This window comes from Rhinolophus sinicus, chromosome 3 (genome assembly GCF_057876585.1).
Source record: "Rhinolophus sinicus isolate RSI-liver-muscle chromosome 3, RSI-T2T, whole genome shotgun sequence".
Classification (NCBI taxonomy): Eukaryota; Metazoa; Chordata; class Mammalia; order Chiroptera; family Rhinolophidae; genus Rhinolophus; species Rhinolophus sinicus.
The window spans coordinates 189,712,913-189,733,021 of record NC_142503.1 but is presented as its reverse complement, the minus strand read 5'-3'; the positions used below and the strand labels follow the sequence as shown (position 1 = coordinate 189,733,021).

Sequence of the window (20,109 nt, the reverse complement as noted above, 5' to 3'; positions counted from 1 at the left end):
TAGCGAATAGAAGGGAGCTTCCAGAAGTTGCACAAAATGAAAGGTTTTTATAGGCAGACACTGGGTGGGATAAGAAAAGTTACTAGCAAAAGAAAAGGTTGTTCAGGCACGGGCACCTTTCCTTGGGAGAAGGCAGGGGTCTTACTAGGCAGATGACCCTGAGGATCAAGAAAATCCAGACTGGTTTGTCACATTCCTGGGAGGGGCTGAAACTTCAAATAAGTCTTGGTTTACTGTCCTGGGGGCAAGTGACTCCACCTTGGGTCTCTTTCTTTCTTTCTTTCTTTCTTTCTTTCTTTCTTTCTTTCTTTCTTTCTTTCTTTCTTTCTTTCTTTCCTTCCTTCCTTCCTTCCTTCCTTCCTTCCTTCCTTCCTTCCTTCCTTCCTTCCTTTCTTTCTTTCTTTCTTTCTTCCTACACTACAGTGTACTCTGTAAATTTAGCCATTGTGACTGTCATCACCCTTCCATCAGCACCCCATCTGGGGCTAGGCACTTGGGGATATAAAACTGAGACATCGTTCCTCCAGGAGGTCGGAATGGGCCCAGCTGCTGTTCAAACTTGGAGACCTAGGTGGGAGTCATGATTTGTCTCAAGTGCGAAATAGACCTGTCCTTCCGCATTAGCCATGAGTTCTCTACAGTTAATCTCCATTCATGAATTCTCCATTCATCAATAATATTCTATTAATAGGGCCATAGTTACATATTAAGCCGTACTTTTAAAGTGCTCAGTGATAATATTTAATTTCACATTTTTCTCCCAAAACTTTTTATGCTTCACAAGTCCAGCCACTAAATTTGTCAAAATATGGTTTTTCTCTTGTTTTGTAATGTTTGAGACTACTATGGCAGAAATATCTTTGGACAGGCAGTCATGAAGTTGGACCGGCCAGTAACTCTGCGGGGCTATCTGTTGGGATGCTCTGGGTTGCAAATGACAGAAAAGCCAGCTCAGTTTCTAAACAACAGAGGAAGTGTGTCGGCTGCGGCACTGAGTCCTGGCTGGACCTGCGTGGTCTTCAGCCAAGTGCCTCTGGAGCTGATGATGGGGTCGGTCCCACCCCAACCACAAGGCTGAGAAATCTGGGGAGCTGTTGGCAAGGGAGGGGAGAAGAATGGACACTAGGGAGGAAACTGCCAGTGTGCAGTCTGACGTGTGGCCCTGTCCTTTCACTTCTCTGGGCCTCCGTTGCCTCATTAAATTAGGGGCTCGTCCGACACCATTCGTGAGGGCCTTCCTAAGCGTAACCTTGAAGATTTTCTTTTCTTTTCATATCAGGTTTTTGTAATGAAGAAACAAACCTTTGCTGGCCAGGGCTGTCAAGCTAAGACTGTAGTTAGTAAACAGATAGCTCTGTTTAGATTGAATGATAAGTCAGGGCAGTCAGCCTTAGTGCCTTTCTTCCTACCCGTGAGTTACAGATTTTGATCTAGAAAAATGAGCAGTGGAGGCTGTGAGGGAGGAGCCGTAGGAAAGTCGTGTAAAACCTGCTCTGACTTGGTAAGCACGTTGTCTGCGCAGCCCATGTAACTTGGTTCATTCGCAGGAGACGCAGAAGGTCTGGGCAGGGTTTGTTTTTCTTACCATAACCCTCAGAGGCTCTGTTATGATGCTGGTGTCACAAAGAAGCCAAGAGGTTTGATTTGGTTTCAGAGGGAGCGGGTATTGGCAAAGGCCAGAGAGAGCCTCTAAATGGCAGTGGAATCAGATCCCTTTGGATAGCTGAGGGTTTCTGGAGAATGAAACCACAGACCTCAGCCTTCTCCTTCCTCCACTTTTTACGGAGCCCTTGGCTAGTCTTGAGACGAATTTCCAGTAGTGGCACCAGGAAAGCTTTCAAGGAAGCACCTGGGGGTGGTTCGTGAGGAACAAACTCCTTGGCCTTAGTACCAAAATCTGTTGGGGAGTGCCATGGACGTGAGGGTGACATGGCGGCTGGAGGTGGCAGTGAGCTATGGGAACATGTCATCTCTTCATGCCCAGTGTACAGGGCTGTGTGAAGGCTCCAGAGGGCCTGTGGGGCATGGGGCTGCCTTACTAGGGGCGTTTTACCCTCATATATGGGGGGAAAGTTAATTGGATTAGTAGTACAGTCAGTATATTTTCATTGTGGCTGGCTAATTTTTGAACGTATTTATAGAGTTGGCCAAGGGTGATCTGTACCTTGACCTAATTCTCTGTAGTAATAATGCTTTTGGAAAATAATAGTTCTAGTGTGGTGGTCAGTGGTATTTCTAGACTGGGAGACAATAGCACGTAATTTTGTAAAGTGCAAGAGAGACAGTTGGAAAATGGTTTCTAGTCAAATAGTTGCACTTTGGAATCATTAGCTTGAAGTAAAACCATCACATCTTTATCCCTGTGGCTGTAGGATATTGAAAAATGGTTCATTTGTTGGATTGGGGGAGAGTGGGGGTAAGGATTGGAGAAAGCGTAGATTGTTCTGCGGGCCCTTTCATAGCTGCGTGTTCCTTCTGAGGATCTATCCAGATGGGCGATAGGGACAGATTTGGAGTTTCAGGCCTGGCCCCTGGAGTTGTCCACTGTCATGAGTTTTCCCCCCGCCATCTTTTTACTATATGTTTTATTATTCAGATAGGAGCAGAGTGCTGGTGGGTGACCATTGCCCTGGGTATTTTGGTGTTTTGTAAATATGTCCATTCAGTGAATGGCGTCCTTTTCTACGTGAGCATAGGGAGCTAAGCCTGTGAGAATAAAAAGGGTGTCTCTGGTTTGTGGCCCGTTTGAAAAGTGCTATGCAAAAACCAAATCAAACAAACCCCCAAAATTGTGACAGAGAAGCACAAGAGGTAGATCACAAGTGGCAAGTTATACTCTGTAATCTCGGAAATTATATCTTGGATCATATAAATAAATAGGAGAATGTAGTGGGTGAGAGGGCGGGCTCTGCAGGCCACAGAGACATGGGGTCTTAACTTTCCGTTTCACCTTTACGAGCCACCACTTGTTGACTACTGGCAAGTGACTTAATTTCTCCAAGCCTTAGTGTCCTCATCTGTAAAAGAGGATGGCAGCACCTGTGTAAATAAATAACACAGGTAAAACTCTTGGCAAGTGCCCAGCATGTAAGAAGCATTGGAGGGCTTTTGTTGTGATGTATGTTTTGTAATTCTTTGGATTGAAGTAATTGGCTACTCGGTATTCACTGTTTGGTCTGAACCTCCTCAGACCAAATGGGCATTACCTTTGCAGCTCCTCAGGAAAATGAGAAGTAGGGTGGTATTAGGACCGTTTCTGGACAAGCCAGGTTTCCCGCCAACGAAGGGAGCAGAGAACTCTGCCAGACGTGTTACCAGGGAAGGACCCACGTGTCATGTCACTGAGTTTCAAAGCAGTATTGTATCCACACCCTTCCACAGACAGGTGACAGGAACCTAGCTAGGGGAGAGGTGCAGAGCAGCTGACACTTCAACAGGGTCCTTGACTTTTCCATGTCTTTGGCTAGAACTGGGTTTTTACATGTCGTTTGGGTTAAACCACAACACAATGGCAAGAACTCTTGCACCGAGGACTGAAAGAAAGAACGGCTTCTTACTAGATACAGGAGCATGGATACAAAAACATGCTAAGCAGGCGAAGCCCAGCCAGATTGCTGTCGGTAGGTGGCAAAGTACTTTGCTATAAATATTGCAGGACTCCTCTTTCTCGACTTACAAGAAAAATTGCTTTGCATTTCAGACAACAGCAGTGGCTGGACAAGCCTTTAGTTCATGGGCAAGAAACTGAAAACAACGTGGAAGATTTTCCTTAAATGGAGTCAGAGCTTGGCCAAGGCTCACTTTGAAGTTAAAGCCCTGGTCTAATTTGCCTTCCATGCATTATTTCTCATATATTATGCAAGATTCCTGGGCCCAAGACTATTTATCCCCCCCCCCCGCCCCTCCGTAATCTCGAGGTGTGTGCAGGGTACAACTCAGCTTCAGACCGTTCTGCTTTCACTTTTGGTTAGTCAGAACCTCCATCTGGCGGTATTTGAATATGAGTGTTTTCTGTGGCTTTTCTGTGGCTCCTTTTCAAAGTATTCATAGCAGTTTAAAAATACATAATGTTCAGCGATCTGACCAAGAACTAATGTAAGTACTTATTTGGAGACTATTTTTAAGGGGGGAAAAATTGATTAGATTTGAAATTCTTAACTCTTCCTATGTCTTGAAAATAGATTAAAAAAATAAAGGTTTGAAAAACATGGAACTACTTCTCCAGTCACAATGCTTTTAATAGTGGCAGTAGTAGCAAGTAGCACAGTTTATGAAAACAGAAGAGCTAAAATTCTTTATTTAATATTAAACAAGAAAGTGAAAGTTGTCTGCAGTAAATGTGGTGGGTTTTCCACAAACCTGCTGCTGGCTTTATCTGAAAAGCCTAAATGAGACAATTCTCCTTTTTTTTTTTCTGTTCGGATTGTGAGTTTTCATGAAAATCTTAACCAAAACATGACCATGGGAAGCAGGTTCCGTATTATAAGGTTTTGAAGCAACATGTTTCCACTAGAACCAAAGGAAATTTGGAAGCAAATTGAAAACCCCTCAAAGAGTGGAAAATGCTTTGCACTTTTGTTTCGCCGTTGTGCAGGGCCGTCTGTCACTCATCCAACATGTGCACATGAATATTCTTTCTGAAGACCTGGGCTTCATTTTAAGGTCAGCCTTCAATTTCTAGAGAATATAATTTGCTGCTATTTTTAGGGCATCATGATTGCTCGTAATAACTAATGGAAAAAAAAAAAAAACTCAAGAGAGAAATAAATGTGGAACAGCTGTGTCTGCTTAAATTTGATTAAAGGCAGTAAAAAGAAAGTAAACAGAAGAATGAATGTGACAATAGATGAGGGAGAGACAAGTATCCTCTTCATTGTGCAAAGTTTTACAGACATAACTTGTTCCACTTCGGAGGCTGGTGTTGTCTGTGTTTAAAGTTTACTTTACTGTTTGTCTTGAGTGGGATCAGTGTTGTAGTGAATAATTTATAGCCAGCATGAATGAGCTCATTAGTCACCTTTTCAGACTTTAAATGAGTTTTGTGGTTGTCATTACTCGAGCCTTCTGTTCAGCCGCCGACCAAAATGACAGTTTGGCAGTTTGCTGCCTTGTCATGGGACAGACTGCTCCCCCCAGGTCTGCGCTGCTTTTGTATTTCATTGAAACCTTCCCTTTCGACCCCTGTGCTGGTCCTGGGACTCCCACATTGCAGATGCCTTTTGCACCCCAAGTTTAAGTGGGAAGTTTTGTGGGGATTTAAAAAAATATATTATCTTTTAGTTGCGTGTGCCAGAGAGAAAGAAGTAGATGGAGAGAGCTTTTTCCAGCAACTGCCGTGTATTATTCCCTTTGTGCTTGGTTTGATATTCAAGTTATTGAAAAGCAGCGAGCTGGGGACTCCGTGCTGAGTGGCTGAGCCAAGCTCTCACAGGGTGGCAGGCATTGCAGGGAAGGGGATGTCACCGCACTTTGGAGGGAGAAGGATGTTTCAGAGTGAGTTTGCCCTGTTACACTCCTGAATATCAGTATGATGTGAGTGTGTGTGGATGAAGACACTTACTCTAGCAATTCGGCCCCATCAGATTTCCAGGCCCAAGAAAACCAAATTTGTCTTACCAAAGGGGTTGACAAAATGACCTTTCAGGATCCTAGCTGACTCGGGGGTCCAGTTCCTTGGGAGTGGCCATTACTTCTTCCCTATCTCCACGTCTTCCCAGTCCAGATCATGAAGAGACAGCAAACTGTGGCAGCTGCCTGCTCACCATGCTCTTGGAGACTTAACTGGGAGACTGGTAGGTGGGGAAGATGAGCCTGGACATGCCACTAGCAGGTGGGATTTCTTTGGAATGGATGTCATGAGGTTCATCCCTCCCTTTGAACCTGGCCTGGGTAGCCTCCGGAAAGCTCTTGACATCCATTCTCTGGGACTAGACTCCATCTGGACGTCCAGGACACCATGGTGTGCCTACCTTGGCCCTCGGGTAGCTTGTGCTGGCACTCCTGGTGCATGGATACTTGCCCGGGGTGTCTCAGCCAACTGCCTGGACCCCTGTCCTGAAGGCTCTTTGACGTTTGCTATGAGCAACAGGCACTAAAGGCTGCCGTCATCAACGTGGGCAGCACCCCCTTCCGGGATCCATATTGTTTGACAGCTGGCCGAGCACTGGGTGAGGCATGTAGAAAAGATGCTCAGTATTTCTCGGTGGAAGAAATGCCAACTTAAAAAGGATGCCTGGTTGTTTGGGGGCCAAATCTTTGAAGCCAATCAGAATCACGTGTCTGAGCACAGAGAATTGAGGTGCTGTTAATTTCACCCACAGCAATCCCTTTGGCTACTTCCTTTCCAGCCAAGCTTGAGTCTCCATGCACTAATGCCTGCACCTGAATCACAACATTAAAGGCACAAGAGATGCTATTATATTTTTGGAAGGAGTGGGCTTTCAAGGTGGGACGTGTTGGTGAAATTCACTATCCAAGAGAGGAGAAAAGACATCAGGTTTGGCTGTTGTCATAAGAAGTTGAATAAGTTGCTAATCCCCCAAAAGAACTTTGTACAGCAGGGAAATATGTTGGTAATATTTTAATCTCTCTACTGTTTCCCAGAGAGTTCATCAAATTTGGAGCTTTTACTTTGTTTTAAAAAGACAATCTTTAAAGAGAATTGTTTTCTTTCACATCCCTCTGAAAAAGAAAGATGAGAGAAGTTATTTCTTGGCATGGTTACAACTTTGGCAGACCTAGCCACTGGAACCCATGAGACTGTGTTACTTGGTGTACTCACTTGCTGAAGAGAAGAAAACAATAAGAGCTCTTAAAAACTTTGCAGGAGGAAGAGGTTGATTCTACTTTTCTTCGACTAATCTGTATAGTTATTAGACACCAGCTTGAGAGAAGGATAAAAAGGAACATTTTTTTTCCTGTTAAACAATCCATAGTTTTGATTACCACTGTGCCACATGCTGTGAGCAGGAAAAAAAAAAAGCATCAGGTAGTGTCCTTCCCCTTCAAGGCACTTAGAATCTGTTTGACACTCAGTATCTACTTGATTTCTTTTTTATTAGAAAGTTACATTATACCACATTATGACAGAGAAGCTGAACTTTGGTTTTTTGCAAGTAGTGCCTTTTCATTCAGTTTTAAAGTCCCCTTTTCCTTCCTTTATTTTCTGGTCACAGTTTTTCCTTCCTGGAGCCCCAGTGATCCTGGCCTTCATGTCTTTGGGCCCCACGAGGTTCTAGAAGTCAAATGCTCTGGACTGGTCTGAAGCTTCCCTTGACTGCTACCTATAACACGGCTCCAAACTCTAGAGCCACACTGAGTGGATTCAAATCCCAGCCTCATCACTTACCAGCTGTGTGACCTTGGGCAGGTGGCTACACCTCTCTGTGCCTTAGGTTCCTCATTTGTAAGATTGGCATAATAATCATATCTGCCTCACATGGTTAACGTGAGGCTGAAACAACGGAATATTTTCAGAGCTTTAGAACACTGTCTGGTACTGAGTCAGTGCTGTTTTAAGTGTTTGTTAAATACAGTTGATCTTCATTAGTCACAGATTCCATATTTGCAACTTTGTGTACTTCCTAATATTTATTTTAACCCCCAAATCAATGCTTGTGGGGCTGTCACGGTCATGTGGACATATGTAGAGTGACAACAATTTGAGTTGCCTGATGCACACGTTCCCAGCTGAGCTTGAGAAAAGCAATGAATGATCTGCCCACTTGTTTCAGCTCTCATTCTGTTAGTGTCCTTTCTGTGGTCTACTTAGTGGCACGGTGTTCTGTGTTTTCTGTTGGTGATTTTGCTGTGTAAAATGGCACCTGATTTTAACGCTCAAGTGGTGTTTAGTGTTCTAAGCTCACGAAGGCTGTTTGCCTTGTGGAGAAAAATATATGTGTTAGATAAGCTTCGTTCAGACATGAGTTATAGTACTTACTATTGGCCGTGACTTCAATGTTAGTAAATCAACACTAGATGTTAAATAACGTGTCTTTAAATGGAAACGCAGAGAAAATAAGGTTATGTTTTGACCAACAGCTCCAGGAACCTCATCGTATGTTTCCTCTAGGAGCAACGGTTCAGCATTTGTTCATTCATTGTTTATGGAGACTTGATAGAACACAGTTAGCTACCTTGAATAATGAGTCTTGACTGTAGATGAATGAAGTCCAAGAGCTCAGAGTGGCAGCCTCTTCTACGGCAAGCTCCCCACTATAGGGGCTATCTCTGGAAAGGCAGAAGCAGCAGAAATAGTTCGGGCCATGTGGAGTGCCTCAGCTGGGCACAGATTTTCTATCAGATTTGCAAAAAAAGATAACATGTAACCACATTTGCTTCTCTTATAAGCATAAATTGTTATAGAAGAGCCATCTGGAAATAGAGAGTAAATGTTCCCCCTCCCCCACAAATTCCTAATTTAAGAGTATTCCCTTCATCTTTGAACCTACATGAGGGTTTGTAGAGAAAGTTTGATACTCAAAACCTGTAAATTGAAAGCTTTCTTACAACCAGACAATAGACCTCATAGTGTAGGGTGTAATGTTGGTTATACTTAGCAATTCTCCTGTTTGCTGGGAGCCCTGGTCTTTTCAGAAGGGGGATCATTTTGTCCCTTCTGATTGAAAAGATCACAAAATGCTTCAATTTGGTGAAAAGCTTTGACAACATATTTATTTTCCCCCAAACTCTTACTTTATGAAATGTTTGCAAATTGTTTCACACATACAGCATATGAGAATGTGAAAGTGATTCAGAAAAGGGAGCGCTTTACTTAAAAGGACTGGAAAACGTAAGTGGAAAGGGAACAAAGGGAACCTGGGGCACTGTGCCCCACTTAATACAATAATATGCCTCTAGCCTCTGATTTCCACAATTTCCATGTTTTCACGATCTTAAACAATGTCTCAGCAAACACACTCCTCTGTACATTGTTGCATATTTCAGTGCATTGGGTCAGCACATAATGAGGGTCTTCTGTGTGTATCAGACACTGGAGGAAGTCCTAGTGTACCTGCTGAATAAAATAGGCGTGAGTCCTGCTTTCGGGGAGCTTATGGCCTCATGGAGATAGGCGGTCTGGTGGAGAGTTAACTAGGATAAATTCCTAGAAGTTGGAAATTTAGGGTCAATGGCTATGCTCTTTTAAGTGTTAATTCCTTTTGTCAAACGACACTCTTGAATAGCTGTGCTGAGTCCCACTGGTCCCGACACCCACACCAACATCAGTATGGTTATTCTTTTTAAGTCTGTGCCAATCTGATAGGTGAAATGAGATATCACACTTGCAATTTGCATCACTTTGTTTTCACTGAGGTTGAGCATCTTTTCATGGGTATATTACCATTTTTGTTTCTCCTTTTGTGAATTTGCCCTTTTATAATTAGGGTGCTATATATATTTTTTCTCATTGAGTTGGAAGTGTTCTAAATTTAAAATATTAATCCTTTTTCATATATATGGCAACTATTTCCTCATTTTTGGTTAACTTGATTTATGACCTCTGGTACTATACACAAATTTTATACTGTTATGCAGTCAAATATGTCAATAATTTCCTCTTTGATTTATTTATTTAACAAAAATAGTGCTAAGTGCCAGGGCGCTATTATGTTTTTCACAAATATTATTTCATTTAATCTTCAGTACAACCCTATGAAGTACGTATTGCTATTTATCCTCCCTCGCCACCCCCCTAAACACCTTTTTTTTTTAAGATGAAGCAACTAGGTAGAGAGAAAGAAGTTAAGTACTTTGACTCAGGTTACCTAGCTAGTAAGTGGTGGACAGACAATATGAGCCTCGTCGAAGAGTCTGATGTTAACTGCTGTGCTATACCACCTCTGGCCGTGGTATAGGCTGTGTGTGTTTATTTGTTGTTGCTTCATAAATGCTCACTGCGTCTCCCCAATCCTGGAGGGCGAGTGCCACTCTTTTGTTTCTCCTGGTTCCTTCCCAGACCCCTCCGCACAATAACTGGACATAGAGTGGCTAGATACTTGTTGACTGAATGAATTGACTAAATCTGGATTCTGGATCGTCAGCGCACACTTGTGTGTATGCTCAAAGAGGAGTTGACAGGTTCTGTATTTCCATTTTGCCTTCACCAGGCGACTTGATAAGCTCAAGTTTGGTTGGCTAGGTCACCTGAGCTAATGTAATTACTTCACCTCACTGGTTCAGCTGTAATTTCCCTCCCCACACACTCTTCCTTCCCTCTTCAAGTAAACTTCCTGGCTCCATTCCCTTCTGCAGACATTCTAATAAGCCTTTTCCCAGGCCACCCTTCAGAACCTGTCATGTAAACACCAAGAATGCACCAGAAGAAAACCCCAAGGGAGGATGATGCTTGGCCAAGTCTTGAAACTCACCAAGACGTGGAGGGTTTTCCAGCTGTGGTGCTGGGTCTCTCTTCCTTCTGCATTGAAGGGAAGGAAGTGAGGAGCTTTTTCAATCATTACAGAGAGCATTCTCATGTTATCTCAAAGAGACTCTTAGTCAACCCGTGATTAAGAAGTTATCTTTGACCATAATCTCTCCCTTTCTTCTCATATTCAATCATTGGACAGAATCCTCTTGGTTGTTCCTTTGAAGGCTCTTGTGCATTCATTTTTTCCAGTCTCACTCACTTTTCTGTAATTCAGTGGCTCTCAAAGTGTGGTCCCCGGGCCAGCAGAGGCAGCCATCACCTGGGAGCTTCTTGTTAGAGATGTGAATTCTCAGGCCCCATCCCAGACCTATGGAATCAGAACCTCGGGGGTGGGGTCCAGCAAGCTGTGCTTTAATAAACGCTCCAGGTAATTTTGATGCACACTCAAGTTTGAGAACCACTGATCTAATGGAAACCGCTCCCCCCTTTATTATTAGAATATTAGAAATGTAACAGATGCACATTGTAGAAAATTTGGAAAATATATAGACAAGTATGAAAGAAGCAGGCAAAAAATTATCCCATGACTCTACCACTCAGAGGGAACCACCATTTTAATAGTGTAGCATTTTTTTCTAACTTTAAAAAAGTTAGAAAAAAATAATCTTTGTTCCCCTTTGTATGGATTACTACTGCAATGCTTTGAGTGGTTCTGCCTGCTTTTGGTCTTCCATTTTTTCCTTTCCCCTCCCCAGATTCATCCTAGATTCATGCTCTCCTCCACCCGCCTCCTCTGAGATATACTTAACATACAACACTGTCTAAGTTTAAGGAGTACAATGTATTGATTCGATACATTTATATTGCAATATGATTGCCACTGCAGCCTTAGCTAACACCTTCATCATGTCACATAATTACCCTTTTTCTAGGGTTGGGAAGAATTAAGATCTAGTTACTTAGCAAGTTTAATGTTTATAATACAGTTTTGGTGTATACAATCACTGTACTCTGCCTTAGGTCTCCAGGACCCACACTGACTGGGGACTGACTGGGCTGGAATCTGGGTTCCCCTGCTCCCATATACTTATGTGCACCCCGTCCCATGGCCAGACGGGGTTGCAAAATGGTCCGTCCATTCAAGTCCCCACTCAGGAAATAAGTGTTGCTCACAGTGAGTTCTAGGGAATACAGAAGATTCTGCTGTCAGATGTGTTTTTAAACACTTCCACTTGTTTCTTTGAGACTTCTCAGGGTCAAAGGCACAGGGTACTTTTTGAAAAGTTCGAAAGGGGAACTGAGACCGAGGTTGTTCCTAAATGAATTTGGCCTCTGTACCTTTTTGTCAGGGAGCATGTCCCAGAGCTGGGGTTCTACAGAATTGTAAGGTGACAAAGCCACACTAAGCCTTCCTTTGGCTTTTAGGAGAGGTCTGGACCCCCCATTTCAGACAGACAGACAGGCAGACATGTGTATTCTGCTCTCCACATCAGGCAGGGCTGGTCCACCACTTCAGGCTGGTACCTTTGTAATGGGAGAGAGAAATTAACAAGTATGCTTGAGAATGAAATAGATCAAAAAACACACAGAGGAAAACAGGTGAGCTAATAAAAGCAGCTTACCTCACCATACTCCACCCTCTGCTTAGGGCTTCTTGTGGCCCAAGACTTGCTTGCTCATCTTGAAGTTTTTGTTCACCTAAGATGGCTGGTTCAGTCACTGGAGGCTAACAGCCTGCCCGGAGAGTTTTAAGAATGACATATTCCATGTCACATCCTCTCATCTTGCACTCTGAGGAAGAAGGAAAGTGCTGGGGGTAAAAATAACATGCCACCTCTACTTAATGTAAAGAGATTTCTAGCCTTGGTGTGAATGTGGTTGGGGAAGGGGAGGGCTGGTAACTGATGATGGAAGGGGACTATTCCTCACCCAGCCTGTAAGGTGCTAGAACAAAGGTCTCTCACCTTGGTTCCTTTGATGGGACATTTAGCACCCTCAACTGATATGCTGATGAGGGGTGGGGCCTGCACTAGACTGAGCTCCTGTCCTGGTTTTGTTACCAGTTCTGACTTCAGAGATGATCTAGTTTGTTTCTCTTACCTCACACTTTTTGCTTGGTGGCTTAGGGTAGGTCACATCAAGTGCTCAGTAATTAATGGGGTGGGACTGGATGACCTCAAGCTGCCCTTGGGCCTCCACTTCTGAGTCATCTTCTGGTTGGGATTTGCCATCATACTGGTAAGTAAAGATGCCTGTGGTGAATATCCTTGCTGAAGAGTTGCCACCCACCATCTTGAAGCTTTGTTAAGGAGAATGACTTTCAGATTGATTAGGGTTTCCTTATTTTTTGAAATTAAAAAAAATTGAGACACCTGTGGGCCTTTTCTCCCCCTTTGGCCAGGTTACAGTGTACTCTACTGCAAGCTAGAGGGGTTTCTGAGGGAGATCACTCCCCACCTTATTGTTTTTTCCTGCAGTTTTCACATAGCTCAAAAGGGCCTTTCCATTGGCTCAGATGAGTTCAGGTAGGGTGGCAGGAGTGACCTGGACTTCTCTTCTGTGGAGGAACCTACTGATTTGGCTACCTGGGAGTGTTGTGCAATCATATTTTTATTTATGTCACCACCAGGGTGTCCTGTTGGACTCTCCTTTCATCTTCTCTAAAGGCAGCTGCTTGGTGTGGCTTTAGCAGTGGGTGGCTGTTCTTTGGAGGAGCTTAATGACTTGGAGTGGTGGCTGCGCCGTTTGCTGGGTGGCCCTGCAAATTGTCGGGTTCTTGCGAGCTCAAAATGTGAAGGAGATGAAGCTTGTTTTCGCTAGAGGTTTAGAAGTAGGTCGGGCCTTGAGCACAACAAGCTGGAGAGGCCCCACCGGCGTGGCCTTTAGGCCTCTGGCTCTGTAATCTGTAATGGCCACCTTCCCTCCCCGCCGGCAAACGACTGAAGGAGCGGCCACCTGGGCCGGAGGCTGCAGTGCCTTTGTGCCTTTCCCCCCCGGGGCACGAGGTGGGCCCTGGAGGAGGGCCGGGGACAGCCCTGGGAGTCCCGCCAGGACGCCTTAGTTGGGGAGAAGTGGAATCTTTTCTCCCCCTCGCAAGCCTCGCCCGCATCGTAATTCTTTTTATTTTTACTTTCGAGCCATGTAAGGCATGCGGATGGGGTAGGAGCGTTCCGGCGACACGTTGCCAGCGGCCCAGAGCCGGCTCGCCCGCGTGGCCGGAGCCCGGGGAAGAGACAGGCCACGCGCCTCCAGCACCACCAGCCCTGCCGCCCACGGTCGCGGGCGCTCCTGGTCGCGGGACCCGGAGCCAGCCACCCCGGCCCCGCGGTGCCGCAGGAGGGGAATTGTCCCGGCCCGGCCCGGCCTCGGCCCCGGCTGCGCTTCGGGAGCTCCCGGGTGAGGGACCGACCGCGGCGCACAGGGCGGCAGGCAGGGGCCACCCCCGCGAGTCCGCGCCGCGCGCCCCAGGCCGCGGGCGGCCCGGCCCACGTTTTCCCTCTCTCCGGCTCCCTCCGCCCCCTGCGCTCTGTCCCTCCCCTCCTCCCCCCGCTCCACTCCCTCCCCGCGCTTCCCCTCCTCCTGCCTGGTCATGTGTCGCCTTTTTTTGTTTGCAGTGGAAACAATTTCTCGCCGCTCGGCGCGCCCCGGCCCGACGCGCCGCGGCGGAGGCGAGCGGGAGGCGGGACGGGGCGGGGAGAGCGGCGGGGCCGGCGGGAGGACGCGCAGCGCGCCGGGCCGACGCCGCAGGTCCCATGCCGCGCCGCGACCCCCGCGCCCCTGCCGCCCGCGCCTGCGGCCGCCCCCCGCCGCCCGCCGCCCCGGGCTCGCCGCACCGCGCCCGCGCTTGCTTAGCCGGGCCACCAAGCGATGCCCGCTGGGCGCCCGCGAAACTTTGTCGGCTCCCGCTGAAGGACAGCGGCGCCCCCGCATCCCGGCGCCCGGCTCCGGCCAGGTGAGTTTGCTCCGCGCTCCCGCCGGCGCCGGAGCGGGATTGGCAGACTGGGGCGGGGGCACTCGTCCGAGGCGGTCCTGGAGGCGCCCTCGCCGCTCCCGACAGTCGAGGGACTCCGCAGTTCCTGGAGGAGGGCGCGGGGCGGGGGCCTGGCTGGGCGGGGAGACCGGAGCCCCCGAGCGGGGAAGTTGCCGGGTCCGAAGAGTTTCCTACCCGACGTGCAGGCTCTTTCCCGGTGCCTTGATTTCCAAAAAGACACCCGAAAGAAACAGTTGGTATTCTCCACGGAGGACGGGATCCCCGCCGTTCCAGCGCGGAGGTGGGGGTGCTGATCAAGGGGAGTCCCCAAGATGAGAAACAGGCGCCTAACAAAGATACCCTCCCCCCACAAACTGCAGGCTTGGCACCCGCAGTGAGCGTCCCCCGAGACCCCCGAGGCCCGACCCCTCCTCACCCCGGCCCTCTTTGAAACCCTCCTTGAGCCCTGGAGAAGTTGGGGGACGGCGGGCTTTTATTGATGTGTTTTTAAGGCTTGCCGCGGTGCGGCCAATAAAAGGTTTATGACATCTGACCGGCAGTGAAGGTATGCGAGCTCCCAATTACCCTGTATACGAAGAGAAGAGCAGTTTTCCCGTTGCCTGGCAACGCCTCTGATTGACTCTGGACGCAACCAATCGCCGCTCCCGCAGGTCCCCTTGAAATGTTTTTGACAAGTACTGTACTAGGGAGTGGAGCGCGTGCGTGCGCGCGCGCGCGTAGAAGGGGGGGCGGGTTACCCGGCCCCCCCCCTAAACTCGCGGCTGCTCTGCTTCGCTTGGGGAGGATTTCTTAACTTTTTAAAGTTCACATCAAACATCTGTTCAGAGCTGGGCCAGTAATGTCTTTGTCAGTTATTTGGAGACATTCTGATAGCCGGCCAGAAACTAGCTTTATTGCTGCCTCTAGTCCGTTAAAAAGCAAAAAAGATAACAAAACACAGCAAGTCATAAAAAAACAAAGAGGGTGTGTATGAGGGGCGGGGACATAACCAATAGCAAACCGAAAAGTTGTAAGGAGGTCACTAGTGAATAACTATTTAGGTGTCTGGTGGAGCAACCTTTTTGGCAGCAGATTAAAAATGTTTGCTTAACTGCAGACTCACATGATCTGGAGTCTTTTTTTTTCCCTCTGAAATAGGAGAAAAAAAAGATTTGGCGAATTATGTAGTTTGAGTATAATAATGGAAAACTCCTCAGCTGTGGTTTCTGGGAACTGTTTTTTAAATTGGAACTGTAGTGATCAGCAGCTCTTGATACTGTTGCTATAAAATGTGGATTTATAGGGATGCAGTTAACAGTTGGAGGGCATGGGTGGGGGACAGAGACACAAAGCAGGCAAATGATCCAAAGGGACTGAACCCCATAACCCTGTTCTCGACAGTGCCATTTTTCTAGTAAAACCATATTGCTGGCAATGTTTGTTTAAAACAAAAGAAAACATGGAGAATAGTGTGTTAGTTCCTTTGGGAAGCTGCTGACAAATAAGCAAATTAAAAAGAAAGAGAGCAGCATGTTGTCATAGCAACAGTGCAATTAAATTACTTTACTGTCAGCCATGATATAATTTTCCTGTTTGGAAGCTCAGGAGACATAAAACTTTCGTTTGGAGCTAAAGTTGACTTTAGTGGCTGGGTATTGTATTCTACTATGTGGATATTCCTGGTTATCAGAAAATTTGGTTTTTCATTGGGATCTGAGGAAACTTTGAAAGAGACAAACCTTGCTTTGATTTGTTCATAAAGAAGGCTGGTCTCTGTCAAAACCCAAGCCTAAAGATACTAGCTTATCCTTTAAAATATGTCATGCACTACTCAGGTTAGTACGTGACAGAAAGAAATATTCCCTGTGGATGAACTTAAGGTGTCCAAACTGCCCTGCTCGGTGACTTAGATGGCCATCGCGGTTTCCTTTCCTTAGCCTTGGGCATCTCACAGCCGATCCAGAGAGCTGTCAGGCCTTCTGTTTGTCCATGTTTTAGAGGAGGGATAGTGCTACAATTCTGGGGTGCCGTTGGTTTGCTGTGTAGTGCCCCACATTATGCTTTCTAGAATTCCATTCTAGAGCTTCCCCAGCTGAGGTGGCAGTTATTTTAGGCATAGTGTCAGTGGACATTTCAAGTCTTTGCTTTGGTTTTTTCGTTCCTTTTCTAGATAGATTGCTTGATCTTCTTACTTGCAGGGGGAAAAATATGAAAGACACGCTTCTTAAACCATGTGCATTGTTTGAGCGCTACAAACGGAGAGTGGGAGACCTCTCTCATTATCTGCACTGTTCTTTCTGTCTTACATTGAATACGGGGGGTTGAACAGCTTTGTATCTGCCTGGGTCATTCTTGCCACATCCTCATTTTCTTTCCTTATCAGATATTTTACTCCCTGTTATAAGTCATTGATACAAATGGGGGTGGGGGGGGAGCGGAAGAGAATTCTGTAGCAATTTTTGTGAATTTGCCTTCCTGTCTTGAAGCTGCCCCTTGCTCTCCTGATACTTTTAGCAATTCTAATTTCAACTAATGGCTTGTCTTTCATATTCCCATTTTTATTTGTGTCATGCCTGAAGTTACTATTTTTTTTTCAGAGTGTAGTGTCCCAATCAAATTAAATAATATTTCTTCCTCCAGTTCAAATCCAGAGAATTCAAATGTAATTAAAATTGCAGAGTTTTTGGTCATGACTTATAGAGGGAAAGAAAAATCAAATAAAACACTACCAAATTTATGCTCACTGTGGCCACAGTTTTTATTCTGAGGCAGTTGTGATGGTCTTTGTGTGGAAAGAGCTGAACTTAATCTGAAACAAATGGCCTTAAACTTAGAGGTATTTTTTTTTTTGAGAACGATAAACAATGAGACTTGTTACCCAAGTGATAGGAGTTACGCATTGAGCTTATTATGTAGTGTTTATTACGAGGCTCGAAAGAATTTTACCTTTGTACATTATCCATGTATTATAGATAAACTGAGGCAGCAAGAAATAACTGATTTTCCCAGGATCACAGGGAGAGGAGAGTCTTCTTAGGTCCAGGAAGAAGGCATTGTGAAATTTCCCGTTCTTTTTATTCGCATTTGTGCATTAAAGGTGCTCTAAATATTTCCAGCCTTACTGTATTGCGGGGGGTGACAGGGCACCGTGCTGTATGCGTGGTGGACCGATTTTACTTCCTATGCATCTCTGTGGTGGAATTGTGGGTTTGTGTTACGCTGTGGGAGCCATGAGGTGGTGTTCTTATGTGGTAGGGGGTCTATCAAGGTGGCTTGGGTAGGGGTGGGCAAAAGAATTAAGAGGGCACAGCTGCCTTTCCAGTGTGGGTTTCACTAACTCATCTTTTCTCTGTAATGTCTTTGCCAGGAGCCTTCACGTAAATGGGTCCAGTCATGCCTCCCAGTAAGAAGCCAGAAAGCTCAGGAATTAGTGTCTCCAGTGGGCTGAGTCAGTGTTACCGGGGCAGCGGTTTCTCCAAGGCCCTTCAGGAAGACGATGACCTCGACTTTTCTCTGCCTGACATCAGATTAGAAGAGGGAGCCATGGAAGATGAAGAGCTGACCAACCTGAACTGGCTGCACGAGAGCAAGAACTTGCTGAAGAGCTTTGGGGAGTCGGTCCTCAGGAGTGTCAGCCCCGTCCAGGACCTGGACGATGACACGCCCCCATCCCCTGCCCACTCTGACATGCCCTACGATGCCAGGCAGAACCCTAACTGCAAACCCCCCTACTCGTTTAGCTGCCTCATATTTATGGCCATCGAGGACTCTCCAACCAAGCGCCTGCCAGTAAAGGATATCTACAACTGGATCTTGGAACATTTTCCATATTTTGCAAATGCACCTACTGGGTGGAAAAACTCAGTGAGACATAATTTGTCATTGAATAAGTGTTTTAAGAAAGTGGACAAGGAGAGGAGTCAGGTAAGCCTCTGTGTCTGGAACTCCAGTTTCTCTTTTCTAAATTAAAAATGTTTCTCCGTTCAAAAATTGTTAAGGAATGTAAACTCACCACATTGAAACAGTAGTTGTAAGTGGATAATTTGGTTCTACTTTATTCATTTAGATAGTTGTAAAGAGCTTCCTGTTCCTTAAGCATATTAATTAATTAAATATGGTTTTTGGTATTTGTGCTGGATTGAGGGTTTCCCACTGTGGTATCTAAACATAATCACAAAACAGTAGTTTTTGTACCCTTGATTGGTTCTTCCCTCAGTGTGGTTGGGTCAGTTTGGGTTTAGAGTACAAGGGGCAGCCGTTAACCATGAGGGTGTGTGTGTGTGTGTATTTGTTAAAACTTGCCACGAAGGACTAGAGGAAAATGGCATTTATTTTTGAAAGGTAACTGGGGAAAGGCAACATCTCTGTGATTCTGGAATAAATGGACAGTAGTGGATATTGGAAGGCAGCGTGAGCAGACTTATATACTCCAAGACTAAACATAGACAGACATGAATTGCCTAGGTGACTCAGAATCAGGTGTCTACCTAAGTGTTTGGCAACTTTGGAACTCCCTGACTTTGAAAAATTGGCTCGCGGTAAAGTTCTCACCAGAGACTGACTTAAGAAACATTGAAGTTTGACTTTAAAGCCTTAGCTCGAGCGAGCTTCATGGTCCACTAAAAGGAGATGGTTTTAATAACTTGCCTTACCTTTCTTGTAAGGAATATAATAGGTACAATAGAAATTGGGTCGACCGCTAGAGCTGGAAAACAAAATTGTGATCTAACTTGGAGTTCTGAAAGGTAATGTAGCCACAGTTAAAATAAATTGCCAGAAAATGTTTTCTCCACAAAGTTTTCGTGTGGCGGTTTTCCAGCTTTGTTTTCCATGGTCATCATGGTGCAGTGTGCAGCTGATGGTCTGCTTTCACCCTTTTTGAAGTTCAGGTTCTGGCTCAGGATCACAATTGTGTAGGGTCAGCAGCCAGGCAGTGTTCGGGCCTTTAATTTCTTTCTCTTCAGAAACATGTTTCTCTTTCCAGTAGAATCTTGAGCCTGAGAAAATTCTGCTTGTCTGGCATGGAAGAATACGAATAAGCAAGTGGCAAAGTTGTATTTCTCCTTGCAACAGGGCATGCTTATCTGCAAATACTGTTTACTCAGAGTTCGTGTTCAAGATGGGGAGTGGGCATCATGCAGGGTTTGAGGAGGGGCGTTGCCTGGGAGAGGACAGATGTGGACACTAAGGACCTTTGCCTTTGATCGCTGGTACAGGTGACGGCTGACCCAGTGTGCATGTGTGAATATTCACGTGTCCTGGGCCCTCCTTCGCCAGGTCCTATTTTTATATAACTGGAACAATTGTAAGGCGCTGCTGCTGTCCCCGGGTGTCCATTTCTTTTCCTCCTTCCCTCTACATCTCAGAATGGACAAATGGACTTGGCTCTGTTGAGTGTTTTAAGATCATTCTTTGAAGTCAGAGAAAAATTCACTTCTCTCCTGTAAAGAGCCAAGTCTGTGGTATTAAAAGCTCCTGTAGAGGTGGGCCCTCGTGGCAAGGAAGGGAAAGTTTTAGGGAGCAGTTCCAGGGTTAGAATGTGGAGAAGAAAGTGCTGTTATGGTCCCCCGAAGCTGCAGGTCACTGATACAAGCCAGGAGCAGAGCTCTCAGTTTGGTGAGAAACAGTGCAAGTCACCGCGTGCCCGCGTCGCCGTGTGCGCCATCATGCCAGTGCACATCAAAGTAATTGAGCAAACGCACGCTCTGAAAGGTTAGATGAGCAACGCCAGAACGTGCACAGCGACTGGGAGGGTTGCTCACCAGCCCTG

At 45.9% G+C, this 20,109-nt stretch overlaps 1 protein-coding gene and 1 long non-coding RNA gene across 12 annotated transcripts in view; one reads left to right on the top strand and one right to left on the bottom strand.

Annotated features, from left to right (window-relative positions):
* FOXN3 (forkhead box N3) overlaps window positions 1-20,109 on the top strand; it is a 373,286-nt gene that overhangs the window by 133,889 nt on the left and 219,288 nt on the right. For 5 of the 11 annotated variants that reach the window (XM_019744763.3, XM_019744745.3, XM_074327057.2 and 2 more), the window contains one exon: window positions 17,707-18,263. In XM_019744763.3, coding sequence (XP_019600322.3) covers window positions 17,721-18,263 — 543 coding nt within the window. In that variant the 5' untranslated portion in view covers window positions 17,707-17,720. Of the gene's footprint in view, window positions 1-3,943; window positions 4,096-12,585; window positions 12,608-14,106; window positions 14,322-17,706; window positions 18,264-20,109 lie in introns of those variants that run through there. The other 6 variants (XM_074327059.2, XM_019744753.3, XM_019744789.3 and 3 more) reach the window with 4 other exon arrangements.
* Window positions 8,665-12,593, bottom strand: LOC141570515 (uncharacterized). The gene is made up of 3 exons (XR_012494559.2): window positions 12,470-12,593; window positions 11,992-12,160; window positions 8,665-11,893 (listed from the first exon to the last, which is right to left on the bottom strand). It is a non-coding gene; the product is annotated as an uncharacterized LOC141570515 (long non-coding RNA).